General features: G+C 41.9%; 1 protein-coding gene across 2 annotated transcripts in view; it reads right to left on the reverse strand.

The window, feature by feature from the left end:
* The window catches only part of BRSK2 (BR serine/threonine kinase 2), a 602,546-nt gene extending 589,587 nt beyond the window's left edge, over nucleotides 1-12,959 (reverse strand). For both annotated transcript variants that reach the window (XM_084828558.1, XM_084828549.1), the window contains exon 1: nucleotides 12,812-12,959. In XM_084828558.1, coding sequence (XP_084684684.1) covers nucleotides 12,812-12,905 — 94 coding nt within the window. In that variant the 5' untranslated portion in view covers nucleotides 12,906-12,959. The remainder of the gene's footprint in view (nucleotides 1-12,811) is intronic.
* Between the last annotated feature and the right edge of the window lie 9,454 nt (nucleotides 12,960-22,413).

Raw genomic sequence — 22,413 nt, forward strand, 5'->3', positions numbered from 1 at the left:
CAAAGTACAGGAATCACCTCAATGCTCCACCAAGCAAATGAAAGAGCAATGCCACATCAGGTAAGAAACCAATCATGAGGAAGCATACAATTCAACAGTAAAAAAAAATACACTAGAATCAGGCTGCAGAAAGGAGGGGAAATGTGCTAGATAAACTCAGATTATAAAAAACACTGAGGAAATCAACATCTGGTTCCCAATGTTGAATGTAAGAAAAAGATATTACATTCATAAAGCAAATTATCTGGAATTATGAGTCACTTTAGTGGGGTGGGGGTGGGGTACACCCACCATGCCTCTTTTAGGATGGAAATATGTTGTCTTGTGCGGCCAAAGCAATTACAAGCAAAAAGGAGAAACCACACAGGCTCTCAGTTAGTAGACCAGAATTCTATGTCTTTAGGGAGTGTCTGCAGAACTTGCCCCCAACAGAATGTTGTGTATACACAAATGGAAGCATAGGGTTACGGTTTATACTTTAAAAAAAAAAACTTTATTTTTAAAAACCCTATGTTTAAGAGTTACTGAATTGTTTATAATCCATCAGTCCACAAGGGAGCATGATACAACACCACAGAACAATTTGTCTGGAATGAAAAAAGTTCCTTTTCCCAGAGAAGCCAATTTAAAGTTAAGTTCATGTCACTTCTGTTTGTCAAACCAGCACAGAATGAGCGCTACAAAATACTGGTATCCACACATACGGCTGCCATTTCCATAACATTGCTCAGAATACGTCATGCCTATTAGAGGTTTTAAAAAGAGGGATAAATACAAGTTGCCTAGTCTTTGCTCTTGCCTAAACAATTGAGCAGTATGTTTTCCTGCTGCACTTCAGGATCCATTTTGTCAGCCAGATGTCAGATCTAGAAATGATGTCAGGGACCCTGGCCCTGAAAATGTCCTGCTAGAGTTACTATCCTCACTTCACTTTCTGTTGAGGTACCATTGCAACCAGCCTTTACATATTGTTTCAAGTTAATGACAACACCCTAGCTTTCCATCAGCAATTCTGAGAGCAGTTCAAACTCTCCTGTGACTTTCTTGGATCAATTTCATAAGAGTTATCCTTCTCACTTCAGTCTCTTAACCTATCCTTCCATTCATTGAGTAACAAGCTCATTTCTCTTTGCTCTGTTACATAATTTCAGTACTATTGATAACAATATTTTGCCCCTTCAATCTGTTTCATTGACAGAATAATCACATCACCATTTGGTTTCACAAGTGGGGCCCTGCAACAAAATGTTGCAGTAAGAAATGCGTATGTTTAGGGTCTCAGTCGTTCCATTCCACACCTCCATCCACACCTCAGTTTTCTTATCTTTATTCCCCAATAGTCAGTCAGCATCCTATGCCCAAAGAGAATGCTCAGTTCTCATTGGGCCATTTTGGATCCTCTGCCTCCATTTGGGTTTTTTTGGAGGTGGGGTGGACTCACTGACCAATTCCAGCTGCATTAAGATCTTTGCTATCTCCACTAATGTTTATGGGCAGCTCTCACTTCCATCTTTGGGGACATCTAAAAACAGCTTCTCAGTGTGAAACAGGAAATTGCCTATTGAGAGAATGATATAACTTATTCTACACTTTTGTAATTTATGTGTCTCCTCAGTGAAGCCATAAGCTATGCCGTGCAGGGCCACCCAAGACAGACAGGTCATGGCAGAGAGTTCTGACAAAATGTGGTCCACTGGAGAAGGAAATGGCAACCCACTCCAGTATTCTTGCCAAGAAAACCCCATGGAATGTATCACAAGGCTAAACGAGATGACGCCGGAAGATGAGCCCCTCAGGTCGGAAGGTGTCCAATATACTACTGGGGAAGAGCAGAGGGTATTTCCAAGTAGTGCCAGAAAGAGTGAAGTGGCTGGGCCAAAGCCGAAAGGACACTCAGCTGTGGATGTGTCTGGTGGTGAAAAGAAAATCTGATGCTGTAAAGAACAATATTGTTTAGGAACCTGGAATGTACGGTCAATGAATCAAGATAAGCTGGAGGTGGTCAAACATGAGATGGCAAGATTGAACATCGACATCTTGGGAATCAGCGAACTAAAATGGACAAGCATGGGCGAATTTAATTCAGGTGACCATCATATCTACTACTGTGGGCAAGAATCCCTTAGAAGAAATGGAGTAGCACTCGTAGTCAATAAAAGGGTGGGAAAAGCAGTACTGGGGTACAATCTCAAAAATGATAGAATGATCTCAGTACGAATCCAAGGCAAACCATTCAACATCACAGTAATTCAAGTCTATGCCCCAACCACTGATGCCGAAGAAGCTGAGGCTGATCAGTTCAATGAAGACCTACAACACCTTCTAGAACTAGCACCAAAAAAAGATGTCCTCTTCATCACAGGGGATTGGAATGCTAAAGTCGGAAGTCAAGAAATCACCGGGATAACAGGCAAGCATGGCCTTGGTGTACAAAATGAAGCAGGACAAAGGCTAATAGAGTTTTGCCAAGAGAACACGCTGATCATAGCAAACATGCTTTTCCAACAGCACAAGAGGCGACTCTACACATGGACATCACCAGATGGTCAATATCGAAATCAGATGGATTATGTCCTTTGCAGTCAAAGATGGAGAAGCTCTATACAGTCAGTAAAAACAAGACCTGGAGCTGACTGTGGCTCAGATCATGAGCTGCTTCTTACAAAATGTCGGCTTAAATTGAAGAATGTAGGGAAAACCACTAACCCATTCAGGTATGACCTAAATCATATCCCGTATGAATATACATGAATATACAGTGGAGGTGAGGAATAGATTTAAGGGATTAGACCTGATAGACAGAGTGCCTGAGGAACTATGGACGGAGGTCCGTAACATTGTTCAGGAGGCAGCAACTCAATCCATCCCAAAGAAAAAGAAATGCAAGAAAGCAAAGTGGCTGTCTGACGAGGCTTTACAAGCTTTACTAAAAACAAAGCTAGTGGAGATGACAGTATTCCAGCTGAGCTATTTAAAATACTAAAAGATGATGCTGTTACAGTGCTGCACTCAATATGCCAACAAATTTGAAACACTCAACAGTGGCCACAAGACTGGAAAAGGTCAGTTGACATTCCAATTCCAAAGAAAGGCAGTGCCAAAGAGTGTTCAAACTACTGTACAATTGCGCTCATTTCACATGCCAGCAAGGTGATGCTCAAAATCCTACAAGCTAGGCTTTAGCAGTATGTGAACCGAGAACTACCCCAAGTACAAGCTGGGTTTCAAAGAGGCAGAGGAACTAGAGATCAAATTGCCAACATTCGCTGGATCATGGAGAAAGCAAGAGAATTCCAGAAAAATGTCTATTTCTGCTTCATTGACAACGCTAAAGCCTTTGATTGTGTGGATCACAACAAACTCTGGCAAATGCTTAAAGAGATGGGAGTACCAGACCACCTTCCCTGTCTCCTGAGAAACCTGTATGAGGGTCAAGAAGCAATAGTAAGAACCAGACATGGAACAACCGATTGGTTCAAAATTGGGAAAGGAGTACGACAAGGCTGCACATTGTCGCCCTGCTTATTTAACTTATATGCAGAGTACATCATGAGAAATGCTGGGTTGGATGAATCACAGGTCAGAATTCAGATTGCCGGGAGAATTATCAACAACCTCAGATACGCGGACAATACCACCCTAATGGCAGAAAGCGAAGAGGATCTCAAGAGCCTCTTGTTGAGGGTGAAAGAGGAGAATGCAAAAGCTGCTTTGAAACTCAACATTAAAAAACCTCAGATCATGGCATCTGGCCCCATCACTTCCTGGCATATAGAAGGGGAAGAAATGGAAGCAGTGACAGAATTTATTTTCTTGGGCTCCAAGAGCACTGCAGACGGTGACTGTAGCCATGAAATTAAAAGACGCTTGCTCCTTGGGAGGAAAGCTATGGCAAACCTAGACAGCATAGTAAGAAGTAGGGATGTACGAAAGTCACTTACCTTTTTGAAGGGTGACATTTGCGGTGGGGGGGAGGCGCTCTGTCCCTCCCCCCCTGAAATTCTGGCCGGGGGGCGCTCCGTCCCTCCCCCCCAAAATTTTGGCCGGGGGGGAGGCGCTCCGTCCCTCCCCCCCCCCCCCGAATCCTGGCCGGCTGGCTCCGCAAATGGCGGCGGCCGTAGCCGCCGCCGTTTGCATCCCTGCAGTCAGCCATGATAGGCTATGTAAATGTTTACGTAGCCTATCACGGCTGATTTAAAAGAAAAAAAAACGCGCATCTACGCTATTTGCGTTCCCCTTATTTTCGCCGTCTTAGTCTACATAAACGTTTACGTAGACTAAGACGTGCCAAAATAAGGAACGCAAATGGCGGCGCCCATGGGCGCCGCCATTTGCGTACGCGCGGGTTTTTTTTTCTTTTAAATCTAGCCGTGATAGGCTACGTAAATCTTTACGTAGCCTATCACTTTTTTTGTTTTTTAACTGGAAATGGCAGCGGCAGCCGGTCAGAAGACCGGCTGCCGCCGGCGGAGCTGCCGCCGCCAGGAAGATTCGCTGAAGGTAAGTCCCGTCCCGGGGGGGGGGGCGGGGGGGCAGACCGTTCCGCCACCTATTTCGGGGGGCCGAATGCGCTGGCATTCGGTCTCCCCGAGATTCGTAAAGAAATTCTCTGACATCCCTAGTAAGAAGCAGAGACATCACCTTGCCGACAAAGCTCCGTCTAATCAAAGCTATGGTTTTCCCAGTAGTAACGTATGGCTGTGAGAGCTGGACCATAAGGAAGGCTGAGCGCCGAAGAACTGATGCTTTCGAACTGTGGTGCTGGAGAAGACTCTTATGAGTCCCCTGGACTGCAAGGAGGTCAAATCAGTCAATCCTAAAGGAAATCAACCCTGAGTGCTCATTGGAAGGACAGATACTGAAGCTGAAACTCAAATACTTTGGCCACCTAATGCGAAGAGAAAACTCCCTGGAAAAGACCCTGATGCTGGGAAAGATTGAAGGCAAAAGGGGAAGGGGATGGCAGAGGATGAGATGGCTAGGTAGCATCACCGATGCTATGAATATGAACTTGAGCACACTCCGGGAGAGAGCGAAAGACAGGAAGGCCTGGTGTGCTGTGGTCCATGGGGTCACGAAGCGTCGGACACGACTGAACGACTGAACAACAACAACTTCTTCCCTTCTCTCTTTCCAGCTACTCCCATTCCATTTTCCCTCCCACCCACTTGTCAGGCTTTTTTCCACTCAGTCAACATTCTGTGCCATAGAATCTTTACAGTGCTGTTTTGGGTGTGTCCCCTCCCCCACGGCACCTAGGGATTCTTCGAAAGATTTTTTGGGCATCTGCTGGCCTCAGATTTACCACAGGGCTGCTATCTCTCTCTTGTATGTTGGTTATGCCATTTTGGCTACAGCTCCATGAGCATGGGAAGGCATGAATCAGAAATATAAAGAATGATGGAAATTCTCAGCACCATTTCACATCACAGTAATGGAACTTATATTTTAACTCTGAGCAATATTTAAGATAATCATTTTTATGAGACAGCATTCATTGCAGCAAAAACAAGGGCAAGAGCACAATTAAAATGTAACAATGGTTCTTCAAGTGGAGCTTTGAGACTTCAATCCAAAGGAGCCATACATCCTGTTCGTAGATGTTTTTAATTTGTCTGTCTTCTCATCCTAATGTACAGCCTTCTCAGCAGTTGCGACACCAGGGTCAGTTCCCATTTCAGGTTACCCATGTGGTGTTACTGTATGTAAACATGTGAAAGCTTCAATTATCACACTATCAGTCACTTTATGATTATTTTTTGTTTGTGATCACATTTGTTTAAGTGAAAGCCAATAAGAACTGGTTAAATGGAATAGAGATATGAAGAGGAAGCTGTCTTAACAGTGTAAAAACCATATCTATTGCATGGCTATTTCTGTAACCTTGGTGATGTCTAAGATTTAGGTATATAAATAGCTATATAACCCCACGCATCTGATAACAGAACAAAAAAGCAAGTTGTGTGTTTCAAAGTAGACTGAGTGCTTGCTCCGATAAAAGATTAGTATTTTTGTGTGCTGCTTTATGAACTATGATTAATACTTTACCCTCATCTATTGTTTATACTAATTAGACCTTTTTTTGAATCTGGCCTGAGCATTTTTTGAATCTGGCCTGAGTGTCTCTAATATTCCCTAAACTTCAGAAGGAATGCCTTGCTGCTCAACATGTCCTCTTGAAAAGCATATACACTCTCATTTCTATAGTTGGCAGTTATTCTACATAGTTACAGTTAAAGCCAGCATGGTTTTCAAATCCATATACAGTATAAGGGCTTCTCAGGGGCTGATATTTTTTGTCAGTGCTTTAAGGAATATATTTATGAAGAAGCAAGTTGCAGAGTATGGTGAGGCCTATCACACCCACAAATGTTCTTAGCCTGATGCAGCTCATGAGACTCAGCAAGGCCAGGGACTCAATTATGTCTTAAGGAGTAGCAGGATGGCCCAATAGGCTCTAATTAAGGATCAGCTCAACTGCAGCTCCTCCACTGCAAAGTAGTCCTCCAGATGAGTTGGCTTATAGCTCCCAGGATCCCTCACCATTGGCTATGCTTGCTAGGGCTGATGGGAGTTGTAGGCCAAAACATCTGGAGGGCCACAAGTTCCCCACCTCTGAACAGCATCAGGAGCCAAGAAAACATCATAATGCTCTGCCTAAGCTTTTTTTGGAAGGAGTAACCACACCTCCTACTTCTGTATGAGATGCTTCAGTTCCTGGCTGTCCTTGTTGGTGCAATGTCAAACACTCTTCTGTCCAGCCTAAAAACCTAGTTCCAGCCTGCAACAGCCTAGATTCTGTGGTATAGACATACATGCATACTGTATCATGAAGAATGGTATGTAAATGAAACCAATTCTTTCAAGATTCACAGAAATCCTGGAGAGGCAGATCCTAACACATGTCTGCAAATCTGCTTGACTTCCCATCACCCCCTTTCAGACTTAAGCCTTGTTCTCAAGCAGCAGATAAAGTGGTAAAACTATTTCTAGATTATACTACTTTACACTACAGATGTGAGCTCATACAACTGAGTGGTCATCCATATAATTAATTAATAAATAAATAAATAAACAAAATCCACCCAAAGTCCAGAAAGTCAACAAGTCCATAACTGAATCAGAACTTGAAGTCATATTTTCAATACTTACGAAACTAAGAGCAAATCAGATTTCATGAGGCTCTGACAATACAGGATCAGAAGAGGAGGACCAGTCTGAAAGTTTCAAGAGCACTGCAGCCATATTTGGACCAGCTGCAGATTCTAAACATTCCTCAAAGCAGTCCCAAGTAGAATACATTTCAGCTGACCATCCTAAAGGTTACCATGAGATGTATCACAGAAGCTAAATCCTTCACACCAAACATAGCTGGAAAAAGGTACTCCTGTCCACAGCTGTCATCAGAACATTAAGTAACAAGTGCTCAAGTAGCACCCCCAAACTTTGAATCTACTTCTTCAATGGGCATGTAACCCCACCCAGGACATGCTGCTGATTCCAGATTACCCACCATCAACATCTCCATCTTATATAGGCTGAGCTTCAGTTTGCTAGCCCTTATCCAACCCATCACCACCTCCAGCACTCATTCAGGGACCTCACTGTCACAACAGGATTAGAGTGATAACAGAGTATCATCAACATACTGATGATACCTTACTCCAAAACCTTTCACAACCTCTCCAAACAGTTTCATGAAGGTGTTACAAAGTATGGCAAATAAGAGGTACCATGCAGGACAATTTTCATGGAGCAAAGGGTTATCCCCAGTATTGTGTTAAGGCTCTGAGAGCCATGGGACAATGTACGCTCCCCCTTTCTTCTCTTCTCAGTTAGAATATATTGTTTGTCAATGTTGATCTGACCCCCTCCATATTTGACACCTGGAGCAATTGCCCCCATGCCCTTCAAGGACCTCGTTATCCCCAGCACCACTCTCTGCATCCTTCCTGAAACATAGGAATGGAACAACTCAAAGCAGTATTTCCTGTTCCCATCCAGCCAAACATCACAGTAGGATACCATGGTTGATGATACTGAAAACAACTGAGGGGTCCAGGAGAATCAATAGAGTCACACACTTGCTGTCTGTCCCTCAGCAACAGTCATCTTCGTGCATAACTAAGACAATTTCCATCCCATAACAAGACCTGAAACCAGGCTTATATTGGTTTATATGGAAATGGATGCCCAAAGGAAATGGATACCCAAAGCATCCTTTGCTCCATGGTAAAGCTGGCCCTGTGAATGGAAATGCCTTTACTTGCAATGAAGTTCCATTAAACTCAATAGGATTTGCTACTAAGTGAGTGAGTTTAGAATCTGGATTGTATTAATTAAGATTTTTTTTTTAAATCCCACCAAAATCTGAGAAGTGTTTAAAAAGAAAAGAAAAGGTGCCAACTGGCAAGGAAAGCCATCAATTTATCATCAAGATCCCAGTTAATTACAACTAGAGCAACATGGTGTACAACTCAGTCCTATCTGAGTACTGCTAGTAGTGCTAGCACAAGTGTTTAGGATGGGATGTGCTAACAACTAAAGGAGTGCGATACCACAAATTGTGACATTAATGGGCTTCACAAGCAGACATACTATTATGTTTAGTATTTGGGAAGGGTAGGGTTTCAAACAGGAATGCAGAGATTAGTAACATGGAAATGCAGAACTATTACTAGTTTTAAATAAAATTGTTTAAAGGGTTGAAATATATGAAATGCTGGTTTCATGTAAAACACTGCACATAGCAAATTAAGGAAGACTTGATTTCATTTGAATAATAAATTGGAATTTTGGTGTTTTTGTCTTCACATCTGATCTGTTATCTATGCACAAATGTTTCCTGGTGTGTTATTGCAAACACAAAAGCACATCCTTTTTGTTCATTATTGTTAATTACAGTGCAAACCTTCCACAATTAACTATGTTATAGTGTAATTCAATGCAATATAAACCATCTCTCCCTCATCCTTTTATAAGTAATTAGTTGTCAGCATTTTCAAACATGCTTCCTCATAATACAATTTTACAAATATGATCATTAGATTATCACACTACTTCATGCATCTCCCCACTCCCTCACCCCACCCCCACACCCCCACACACTGAATACACATTCTACAAGTCCAGTTTTAGGAAACAATAGTAGACCCCCTTTGAACTCTGCCTTATACAATAACAAATGGGCAATTGTCTTACTACAGCAGTCTAATTTAATTATACATGCATGGAATTCTTACACTCCATTATTAAGAATTTCTTCCCCCAGCTCTTGCCACACTACCCATATTACTGAAAGGCTGTATGCAAATATTTTGCAGCCTTTTGCTCAGTGCCCCCTTCTTGCTTTTGAAACCAGGAGACCATAATCCTCCCTTTGTGACATCAATCATTTGCAGCAAGCCTGATGTGCCAGCTCTGGAGACTCCTCAGGACAAGCTTTGCTTCCCCTGCTTTGAATGAGAATCAGCACAGTCATCATCCAGACCTTTGAAATGCATCCTGAGTATGTTTTGCCAGGTCAGTTTTGCATACTCAGGACCAGATGTCACCAGCTTCCACTGATAGCACAGACACAGCAGGGTCTTGTCTGTAAACATTCCTTGCTTTATACTCATTAAAAACACAACCATTTACCTACTGAGAGGCTGAAGAAAGCTTTTCAAAGTTCAGGTGGCACTTGAAAGTTCCCCTTCCACCACAACCTTTGCAAGGCTGCCATCAGCAATGGCCGGAACTTGCATTCCCAATTTCTTCTTTGTTCTTCAAAAATATATATTTTTGAGAAAAGCAGCTGGGCACCCCTGAAAGGTTTCTGCAATAGTTCACAGAGCTTGTAGTCATAGCAGAAATGCCTTTGGAGTCAATGTTTCTTCTACTTAAGCAGGGGAAGGGAGGATATGCATAGTTATGAAGATTCAGCAGACCACGGATGAGGATATTTTCAGAGTATCTTCTGGTTTGTGTTACATTTCACCAAATTATCTTTCAAAGAGGCAGCAAGCACCTTCCATTCCTCATCTTACCTCCATGCAATGCTATGACCTGATTCATCGCAGCACCGCTCTAGTTGCAGAAATTCCATACAACTTTATTGAATTACCTGCTACTTGAGCATAACAAGGTTATAGAGCCTCCAACAACTGAATTTTCAAATTTCCCCCCACTAAAAGCTTATCATCTCCCTTCTAAGAAACATAGAAATGAAGGGCACAAACGATGGCTAGGATTTATAACTCCGAATCTTTCAAAAACTGATTAGGAATGAAAAAACCCGATGTTCATCACTCCCAAGTACATCAAGGGTGAATTTGGGAGAAAGAAAACAAACATGCCATTCCTATGCATGTTTACTCAGAAGAAAATCTCACTGAATTCAACAGGACTTGCTCCCAAGTAAGTGTGCATAGAACTGCAGCCAAAATCTGGAAGCTATTTTTTAGGCTTTTAGATTTTATCTCTGTATCACTGCATTGTGTGTACACATGGGTGTACATGAATGGAAAGAGCAGAGGCCCATCTGTAACTAGATGTAAAATCATAATGAACAATCTTTGCTCTAGTTCTTTTCCTCAAAGAGCTGGGAAGGCAGACAGTAGCAAACCTCTAAACAAACATGCATGCACTTATCCCCCCCCCCCTTTCCCAAATCTCTCTCACTCTCTAATCACTTAGGAGGAAGATAGGAGGATTAGCAAGAGGAGGGGGAGGGAAAACTGCAGCTAACCCTTAAGGAGCATAATACCCCACTGTGTGGTTTGGACCCAAAGCCTGCAATCCTATGCTCGCTTATTTAAGTGTAAGTCCAGTTCAACTGGATAGGACATAACTGAGAGCATGCATGGGATCAGTTTGAAATATAGCTAATGTAGCTGTTATTTGCAATTAACGTACTCTTTTTGTGGATGGGTGTTGGGCAGAGTGGGAGACCTCTGATGGCACAAAGCAAAAACTGTGATGATGAGAATAAGACTGAATGTGTACATCTAGGGCCTCTTATATGGTTACCAACCAACAGTACATGGCAAGAGATCCCCTCTGATACAGCGTTCAGTATTTTTACTGGCACACCATGATACTGCAATCATTTCCGAGAGAGTTTTATTTTCCTGGCTCCTTCTTCATGTCAAGATATACTTCACAGGGAATCAGGTTGGTGAGAGGAAGGATTTATTTATTTATTTATTTATTTTACTTAGCATTGAGAAGAATAAAGGTGAACAGATGCATTGAGCTACTGCAGTACGGGGAGGAGGATAAAACAAATAAAAGTCGCGTTCCATTTTAAAGCAATGCCATTCCCGTAACCATTCTAATCTACAAGCGGTTGCTATGGGGTTTGAGGAGGAGGAGGAAAAAAGGGAGGGGGGCTTTGCGATCAATTATTGAAGAAAAGCTTGGCCCCTTTCAGAGAAAGATCTCGATTTCAACTCAGTCCCTAAGAAAACTGCGGGGACTGCAGAGCTGCTGCCATGCAGGGCGGCAAGAAAACAAGCAGAACAGAGGCAGCAGCTGGAGATGGAAACGCCTATTAAATCCTTTAGACAACAGATGGGCAAAGCTCGGCTGTCTGTATATATATAAAAAAGCAAAACACAATGCACCATGTTTTATTGTCCCACCATAATGATCAACACTTAACACCCACAAGCCCCACAGAAGACCTATTTGGTGTGTGTGTGCGTGTATATACCCCTGCCTTTTTCTAAAAATGTTAAGCTGGAGAGACTCAAATCTACTTCTGGGGTCACCCAGTGAAATATAGTGGCCAGACAAGCCTGCCTACTGTACCTGTTACCAAAAAGGAGGTAAAAATCAGGAAGGAATGGCAGGCAGAGAGTTGACAGGGTTGGTTTTGTTTTTTGCAGTGCTCCCTTCTTTGCAATTACTGTTCTCCTGCCCTTGAAGTGAATCTACCAAATGCAGGCAACCAGCCAGTCCAAACCTTGAATGCGTTGAGAGGATCTAATTATGTCACGAAGGGCAAAAGCACCTGCTCCCTGCTAATGCCCTGCACTATATTTCCTCCTTTTAGTATTTCTTGCCATTGTTCCCTTCAGGCAACAACAACAACAACAACAAGAAGCCTCTGGCAGCTGATTGCGGAACAGGGAATCTTAAATTAGTTGTAAAAAATATAGTGAGATTAAAACAAAATAATACAACCACGGCAGGATTTTGTTTTTTGTTGTTTTTGCTTCTGATGACTTTCCCCATTTTGATAGTGTCAGGGATGCTTTCCAAATAACCAAGCGTTCCACAGCTTGCACTATACATCTTCTCCCCACCACCACATGCACATGCACACCGCACCTCCACCAACTGCACCTTAAGGACTACACCCTTTTCAATCATGATGTCATAAAGCACTGCTGGTGACTCCCAGCTTCCTCCTTCTCTTCACTATCCACTATGTGCATCTCAATTCAATGGAAACCTAGTTTTTAAAAAGGAAATGAAAGTGGTGCACTGAATCAACCCAAAATTCGCCAGCAGCTGAGCATCTTTCCTCGCCCCCCCCCACTCCATTCAATCAGCCCCTCCCCGCATGCACTTTGACTGTCATCAGAACACCACCCCTTTCCAGGAGTGATCCACACAAAGCAACCTGGGCTCGTTAAAACAGTATCTAAATAACAAAAAGCAAAACACTCACGCACACATAGAAAGAACCACTTAAACCATCTATTATCAGATGCCACAGCAAAAGACAAGGGATGACCAGAGAGCCTAGACTCTCCCATCTCCATAATCTCAGCAACTGCTACCTTATCCCTAGGGTTGCTGCTGCTGCTGCAAAAGAACCAACCTGTCTGTCCTTTGCCCAGGGTTTTCTCCAAGCGGTAGGGTCCAACATATTGTGCGTGCTGAGCTCCGCTGCCTTCTTTGCCAGTTGATGTCATTTCTACCTGGCTCTGTAATTCTGCGAGGTTATGCCTTGTGTTGTGGTTGGGGAATCTCTGGGCTCTTTTTCACTGCAGTTCTTTAAATTCCCACTTTGCCGCTGTGCAAGCAAAGCTCCCAGTCTGTCTCTCTTTTTCTCTCTGATTCTTTTGCTGATCTTAGTCCACCTGGCTGAAGATTCACTCTTCTTTCCCCCCCTTCACTCCGTTTGCCTAGGAAGGTGATGCCCAGGGGCAGTTATTAGTCAGTGTTTAGTGCGGGAGGGGTGGAATCTAAGATCCAAGCTTAAGAAGCATGGTGCTGGTCATCAGCGCTCCGCACGCCTTAATTCTCTCTAGGAGCTGTTCAGGGAGAGCTGGAGCTGGAGCAGCGGAAGAGCTGGGGCCCGCAGCTCCGACTGACATTACAAGCAGCCAATCCCTGACAACACCTCAGCCTGACTCCCCCCCCTCCCGCATCCACTACCTTTTCCATCAGCATCAGCAGAAGTTGCTGCCTCTGCCTGCTACAGAGCATCATAACAAATGGCAACAGCAATAAAACTGCGAGGGGATTCGTATCCTGGTACGGTCGGTAGTTAATCAGAATTCAAAACTCTGCCCTGTTTTAAACTTTACACGCATAGGTAGATGAAGCTAGAGCGACAGATTTTGTACCACCTGCACCAAAGCAACCAAACCCCTGCAATTCAGTCACCCAAACCTATGTTGCAAGTAATGCTGAGGTTCTGGCATTAAAAAAAAATCACACACACCACTCAAAAATGAGGAAAACCAAGAGGGGAGAAGAACAGTAAAAGGTATGGGAAGAAAATCCTCTAAGGAGGGGGTTACACAAGCCCATGGCTGTTACCAAAGCAGAGTTGGTTTATAACAAATTCCAGGGCATTTTTGCTTTTTCATTTCGATGACAAGATCTTTGGGTAGGTGCCCTTAAAATGACCAGTCACACGTGAGTGTGTACTCACATACACCTTAGTAAATATCACTTGGTTTACAATCATATGTTAAGAGGAAGAACCCATTAAAAAAAACCATGGAAACGAATCTGTCTCACTCGCTCAGCATCTAACTAGATATGACGACAGACATGATGACAGCACAACCCATTTGTTAGAATATCGGTTTTGCTGAACAGGTATAAAAAGGGATTTAAAGTGGAGAAGGGAGGTTGGAAGTGGGTACTGAACACTTCTTCCACCCATGAGCTTTCTCTCTGAAGCCAAATTCCCCAGCTGATTTTCTCTTGGTGGAGCTTACTTTTTCTCATTAGAGCCTGGCCAGGAGGAAAACAGTTGGGGAAAAGTTCTGATGAAGACAGTGTGAACAGAGGGAAAGTTCAGCAACCTCTTCTATCCATCTCTTCTCTACATGAAAATCATCCTCACTATATAATTGCTCATTGGTGATTTATGGTTGAAAACAAGGATCTGCTTCTGTCATGCCTACTTAGACCAGGGGTGGGCAACGTCCAGGGGTCAGAAAACTGCATTGCACCCTCCAAAGCCCACTGGGCGCTGCCCCCCATTGACACTGGATTTGCCACTGAAAGTGCTACTCGGGTGGTGGTGGAAGCAAAATACCAACAATTTTGCTTAAAAACAAGGCACGTAGGGAGTGTGCATCCTATTTGGGAGCAGAATCACTCTCCCAGGAGGTCTCCAAAAGTACAAATCTGATTCCAAACAAGGTATGTGCTCCCTGTGCTTTTTGTTTTGCAAAATTTGCATGAAATATTGTTTTCATGCAAAATTGCAGCCTTTTTTTCACCACCACCACAGCAAATTCAGTGCTGGCAGCGGTATGTGTGTGTGTGTGTCAAAAAAGGCCTGGGGACTGCATTTGGCCCATGGGCTGTGTGTTGCCCACCTCTGACGTAGACCCTTAAATATCTCATCTTTTTACAGCAGAGATGCACTGGTGAAAATGGGTAGTTTGGGTATTATAGCATCTCTCACTGGGCAAGTAGGCTCCCTTATTCAAAAGGAGTCTTACATACTGGGACTTTGGGCATGCAACTTCAGTGGGGTTGATCATGTGTATTAAAGTGATACTCCTAGAATCACAAAACTCTAGATTTGTAAAGGGAACTTTAATATTAATCTGTCCATCTTCATCTTGCTCTCTATACTCGAGCAACTCAAAGAAATTGCCTCTCATACTTTACAATATACCAAAACAAAAGTGTTAAGAAAGCATATAAAATGCATTCCAAATAGTTAAAGCAGGTGAACAGTAGCACAAACTATAGATAAAACAAAACAACAATGAACAAACAGCTCCTTTGATGATTTCAGTATATCGGAGAAGATTGTTTCCTAACCCCAAATATAGGCTAGGATACCTTAAAGACTGCCCTGTCCCATTTAGTGTGCCTGTACTTTCCTTCCTCTGAGGCCTTACTCCAAGTCCCTCCACAGTTGCAGTAACAATGGAGGGCAACCTGGGATAGGGACTTTGGCACCAAGGCTTTGGAATTCCCTCCTGAGGGAAGTTCATTCCACCTGCAGAGCTTTAGATGCTGATCTAAGACAGTTTTTTTCAGAGAGCCTTTTGAATTTGGCATTTTCTGGGTTTGCTATTTCCAGAGTTTATTCCAGTTTGTAGAATTAGTTTCTGAATCGAATTAGTTTTCTGTTTTGCCCTACTGTTCATTTTGCTATGTTTTTATCTTAATTTTTATTATTTCTTTTTGTGTTATGGATTTATATTTTTTTGCCACCTAGACCTTTTAAGACCAAAAGGGAGGTGTGCATAGGTCATCAGGGAACGGCATATCATCACCCTCTGGTCCATGTGTTCCATTCAGAGAAGTTCACCCTTTCTCAGCCTTGTACCTTCCAGATAGTTGGGCCAGTGGTCAGGAATGTTGAGAGTTGTAGTCCAGAACATCTGGAGAGCACCAGGTTGGGAAAGGCTTGGAAGTGTTTGCCAAAAGTTTATTTAGCTCACCCAAGTTACAGCACTGGCTTTTTACCTTTTCTAACAAAGGATTCAAATGTAAAACTACCTGAAAATTCTTCTCCTGGGTACCCAAAATCTGAGTAACATGACTCCTCTAACCCTCAGGCTTATCTGTATTAGGGACCTCTTCCTGCAAACCACAGCCTGAGAAGCTGCAGTAGGGCTCTGGACCTAGGTAAGTATGTCTCTTCCTGTTTCCTCCTTCCTCTCATACATTTGCCTCCTTTCCTTTACTAAACACTCTCTTCCTCTCTTTCCCCCTCATTGCTTTCCTCTTTTTCAGTTTCTCTCTCCTCTTTCCTCCCATCTTGTTTCCTCTCCTTCTCTCACCTCTACTCTCCACCACTGTCTTATTTCTTCTCTCCATTCCCCTGTGTCTCTTTCAGTCTCAGTCATTTTATCCATCCCATTGGTATTGGGAGGATATGCCTCCCCACTCCAGCCACTCATGACTGTATCCCTTCTTGATAGCTGGGCTGGCCTGTGGTCAAGTGGGTTCCCATTTTATCTGCCTCCATCTGCAGCTGTTCCAACCCACTCTCTCTCAGCACAGCAGGCAGGGGCAAACCCTCACAACTTTTATAGCAGGATACAAAGGGTTGGATCCAGTGTCACGCAAGCAGGTCTGCTCATGCATGTGGGAGTTCTCAGTCCTTTCCTCCCCGCTGCAACCCCCCATGTGCCCCCAAATCTGCTCAGGGAGGCTGCAAGAGAAAAGGAAAATCTATTCCAGTAGTGGTTTCTCTTCCACTAGTGGAACAACACCATTGGATCCAACCAAATGTTTTAGTTAAAATAAATATAATAAATATGGTCCATCAGTTAGGTCCAAAATCTGGAAGCAAAATTTATTACTTAGGTCCCATGAAGAAAGCAAAGGGTATCCATGGCTTTAGTACAGCAGGCTACCCCTCCAATATCACTTTTCTGGCTGTGGCCATCCATGACATCTTTCAACTTTCAAACAAAGTGCAGGTAACCACTTGAAAGCCCGGTTGTCTGTACCATGTGCAGGTAACCACTTGAAAGCCAGGTTGTCTGTATCATCTTGCCAAGCAGTAATGAGGATTTTTATTACCCATCTGGTATGGATGAGAGGTAAAATGATCACCTAGATCAACCCAGTTATATAGATTATGGAATTTTAGAATTGCTTCCCTATGGAATTTCTCGATGGAAGACCAGGTATTGTCAGGCCTGGGGTAGCTTCCGGTAGCATGTATCAGCTGCATGGAAAAGAATGTGCCTATCCTTTTTAATATTTGGTAGAGATTTTACTTGGATGTTCTGTAATTCAGAGTTCGGTTTTACCTGTTTAGCTTTGGGCAGAAATGCAATATATGTACATTTGAAAATTAAGACTGCAGTGTTATGCACACTTACCTAGGAGAAAGTCCCATTGAACTCACTGGGACTTACTTCTGAATAGATGTAAGTCCCAGTGATGCATAAGACTGAGCTCTTCGTGACATAATTTGTTCTTATAGCACATAAGTTCTCAAGGCACATAATTAGCATTTTTCATTTTGTACAGAACACATAGTCCTTCCTATACTAAAGCATCCCTAATGTCTCTTCAACTAGTCTGCTTGTTAGAGAATTGAATAGATTTTTTAAAAATACTAAAAGAGTGACAATTCCTCTTAACCAGACCAACAGTCAAACAATCACTTCAATCAATCAAATCCTAAAGTAGCATAAATAAATTAGGATAATAGTCCCAGCATTACCAGTAGAACTACATCAATGTATAGAAGCTAATAATATATATTATTAATATAAAATAAAAAGCTATTTGGTTTTCAAATGTTGATGTTCCCTGCAGTACTACAAAACACATCCCCCTTTTTTGCTCCCTTCCACATTTGCTCCTAATGCAAGCTCCTTTCACTTCTTTTTAGTAATTTGGGCATTTCTTTTGAACTTGTTCTGCATCTCTTCCACAGTGCATCATGCTTTATTTTAGCTCCCACCCAGTGTTGCATCCATCTCATTCTACACTTAAGCCATCACACCCATTACCCTTCAGATTTCACACTGTGTCAAATGTTTTCAAATGTCACTGTCTCCACAATTAAAACATCTCCCTGCTATCTTTCTGTCTCTTTTCCAAAATTAACTTCATTCCTTGCAAGACCCTCAAAGATGAGTTTGCATGTTCATCACTGGATGACTGCAACATCAATATTTGCCTATGTGATGGCAAAGCACAACACATACTCCAGTTCAAACAATGCAGCAAGAGGTATCGCCTCACATACAATAATTTTCAACAGTGTTCACACATTCAACTGCACATCATGGAGAACTGATTCATACCTGGATGTTTATCAGTCAATAACTGCACCATCCAGTGATGACTTGCATGTGTGAATGAGCCATCACAGATACAAAACTAGATAACCTTGTATCACCTCAGACACAATGCTTTTCAAAAGATCTATTCACACCGTTTAGTTTATATTTAGTTGAGTTTATTTTAGTGTATGGATTTGTTTATAATTTGCTATAATTGATGTTGTGAACCATCTTCATCAATTAAGGAGAGGCAGAGTATATATGTTTTAAACAAACATTAAATTGCCAGTCAGCAAGTGTATAATAATAATGTGATACAGTATCCAGTGATGTATAGGAATGTGTGAAGAACTAACTCTGAATGATGTGTCAAGTGATGTGATATCCAGTGATATTACATAGATCTCTCTCTCTCTCTCTCTCTCTCTCTCTCACACACACACACACACACACACACACACAAGAGAGACAAGAAATACCTAACATGATCATTAATCTTTTCAATATCAAAAATAAAATTATTTCTCAAATGGAGATGTCTTTGAGAACTTTTACATAGCAGTGGATGGCATTTCACAGAGACTGTGTCATTAGTGGCCTTCCTTAGCCTATGTGTCTCCTTTGGTAGAGTTCGATTGATGGCCACATGGAACAGAGTGATATTTCAGCAGTGGCATTGTGATTGTGGCACTCTGTTCCAAAGAGTCATGTCTCTTGCACTTGTTAGGAGGGCTGTTATTGTCTTCCAGTCTCTTAGGTTTTATTAATATTGGTTTTCTGATATTGTTTGTTAACATTATAGTAATGTTTGTATAGGTCAACGTTTTTCTTTTTTAATAAAAATGAAGACACCCTGAGTGTGACTGAAGGGCAGGGCATAAGTTTAAAAAAATAAAATAAAATAAAATAGGCTTCTAAATAGCCATTTCCTTACAAGGTTGGACACTTATGTATTGCCAAAAGAGAGGAAATGCATCATCAAAAAAGAGGATAAAAGAGGACACAGATTTTCATGCAATTTGCATATGCTGATTTATATGTATAGATGGCAAATTTAAAAATAACTATAATTTGAATAGAAATTCAGTACATCTTATCACATTGGGGAAGACCGTGGCCAGGTGGCCTGGGATCCTTCAGTTTGGATGCTAACTGTTGATGGGATGGGCAGTTTCAAAGCCCTGGTCTCCCTTCTGGTGGTTCTTTATTTTAAAACTAGGATTTGACTGCACAGCCCTCCAAACAGAGATGCCTTCAAACAGAAGATCCCCCTCTGTCAAGTAGGGCATATGGCCACCTAGTTCCATACTCAACTGTGACAAGTAATTGCCTTGAGGCAAGCTGGTAGAGAAGTTTTTCTAGGTTGCACAACAATGAGCTTTTCCTCCTTGAAATTATTGGTGTGCGACAAACAGTTTACAGTGGTACACATGGGCTGGTGGGATATTAATTTTTTGTGGGCAAGTAATGTTTTTGGATTTGTAAAACTGAAAATAAAACAATTACATTTATGATGGCCACTGAAAATGAAACAGTAATAATTCCTCTAGCATTCTCCTCTGGTAACAGCAGACTGGAGTACCATTGCTTCAGGCTCTGTTACAGCAGAAGTAATCTTTGCCATTAGAAAAGGTCAAATGGGCTGAAAAACCTGTCCAAGCAGCCTACAAATAGTTTGGAATTCTGGAACATTCCAACTAGAGATGCAAAATTTCTGGAAACTCTGAAGCCATGGAAAAACACCTGGGGGGGGGGCACTTTGAAAAAAAATGAAAAGGAGGGGGATTGAAAAATAAGCAATACCTTTTTTAGCACTCTTCACAGATCTAAAGTCATTTTATTGCTTTAGGACAGGCTTCCCCAACCTGGTGCTCTCCAAATATTTTGGACTTCCATCAGCTTCAGGCAGCACGGCCAATGTTCAGCAATGTCAGGAATTGTAGTCCAAAACATTTGGAGGGCACCAAATTGGGGAAGCCTGCTTTAGGAACATAAAACAGCCTTTATGTTCCTAAAGTTGTATAATGTCTAACTTGGTTTGTTAATAAAACTATCATTACATTTAAAAGTAAACTTATTATTAAATTTATAATTATTGTCTGAATAAACTACTGTTAAGGGCTCCTTGGCGGCCTCTTTCAGTCTAATCCAGTAGCCAAGTTGAGACACAGACAAAGGGATTCTTTTCAAAGCTTTATTCCTTTTTTACAACTTAACAACTCTACTATTAGCGACTAGCTATGAGCAGCAAAGTACCTATGCCCTAAGTTGGAACAGTTGGTCCCCGTTTGAAGGAGAATCACTGGCAGACCCTGAACTTATGGGCTAGGGAGAGTCCCTCCCCTTTTCCCTTGGATCCTCTGGGCGCAACCGTTGCTTGCGCACCAACCGGGCACTACGCCTCCTTTTCGCTCTCTCCATTTGGTGCCGCTCCCTGCGTCGGTGTCGCACGTCCAGCAAGCCCTCTTCCCATGCTCTCTCACTCCCGGGACTGCTATCTATGTCAGGAAAGCCGGTGGGAGGAATCTCTGCCAGCTGTTGGTCCTGGGAAGGATGAGCGCACTCCTCTCCCAGGAGCGGCTGCTCCACCTCAGAATCAGAACTAGTCTGGGATTCTATGGGCTCAGTGTCCACCCTGACAACTACATTTTTAAATTTAATATACCTAACATGATAATTTTATGAGTAAACCAAGTTATACATAACATATTTTAGGCTCCTACTTTATGTCTGATGAGAGGGAAATTCAGCAAGTAGTCCCTAAAACATTTGAATCATCCTAGAAGCCAGAAGAAGGAGGAAGAACTAGAGGCAGAGGAAGACTGGTGTACAGCATCTGCTCCTGTTTGTTTGTGCTTCTCCGGGAGCCCCTGCCAAAGGAAGTGAGGGGGGTGGCTACCAGGAAGAGGGCCTTTTCTGCTATGGCACCCTGGCTGTGGAAAGTGCTCCCTAAAGAGGTTCGCCTGGCACCTACATTGAGGCGCCAGGTAAAGAACTTTTTATTTTCCGAGCATTTTACCATTGTAGTCTTTTAATATGCTGTTTTAAATCTGTTACTGAATTTTAAATTTCTGCATTGCTGCTAGGTTTTAGGTTAAAACTGTGGTTTTAAGCTTTGATATTTTTTATACTGTTTTTATTTTGTACTTCATGGTTTTAATTTTTATGAACCACGCAGAGAGCTTCAACTATTGGGCAGTATAGAAATATAATAAATAAATAAATAAATAAATAAATAAGTTTAGGGAAATCCTTAAATCTGTTCCTGTTTGTGGGGTGGACCTTAGGGAAATCTGATCTCAAGGAAAAGCTATTGAGATTGTATTTAGCTGGGAAAGACTCCGCTTAGGAATGGTAAGAAACCATATTGAATTTAAGAACCTTTATGCAGTCTCAATCTATTATTTGAAGAGTGACATTTTATTCACTTCTGTAAATCATTTCCATTAATTAACATCTTATTTTTGTTCATTTTGAAAGGTTGTCTCTAGTGGTAGTGTTAATCCCAAGCCTACGCAATAGGAAACAGGCTACTGCATTCATTTTAGATAGAGTGGGTTTATTCTAGTGGCAGCAGTTAAAAGATTTTGTAGCTGAGGCAGCATTCCCTAGTGGTGAGGTCTAATTGAGAACTTTCTTAAAAACCATGGCAGTGAGTTCTATAGACCCAAGCCTCAAAGTTAATTAAAAAAAAAAGAAACATTGGTGAGATAACCCACATGCTATTATGTTGCACCCGGTAAAAGTTGATGGATAACTTACAGTGTTTTTTTTCAAATGTGGGTTTTAGATTAGAACTATATTAATTGCCTGGAATGCACATTTTCTTCCATATTATGATATGGTAACACATGTTGGGAAATTGAGCATGCCTTGAAGCATCCCTAAAAGTCTATCAGTAAAAGATACATTAGAACAATAGTTTTAATAAGGAAGGGATGAAATAACTATGCTGGGAATCTTACAGAGAAGAATTAAAAAACATTTTCCCCCACGGCTTCATTATTTCCAGACATTTTACATTTCTAGTCTTTCTATAAAAGTCTTATTACATAGTTTTTAGTAATCATTCATGGGGAATAAAGGCTGGGTAACAATACATGTACAACTTGTCTTAAAGTCTAAAATAAAATATTTCATCACCCAAAGCTGTTAAATTTTTCATAGAAAAACAAATCTGGACTTTGGGGGTGGGGAACAGTTTCCCCCCCTGATTTTTCCATTTTTTTCAGGCTTTCACATCTCT

Source organism: Heloderma suspectum, chromosome 1 (genome assembly GCF_057233095.1).
Source record: "Heloderma suspectum isolate Gila_16-S chromosome 1, 16-S_ref, whole genome shotgun sequence".
Lineage (NCBI taxonomy): Eukaryota > Metazoa > Chordata > Lepidosauria > Squamata > Helodermatidae > Heloderma > Heloderma suspectum.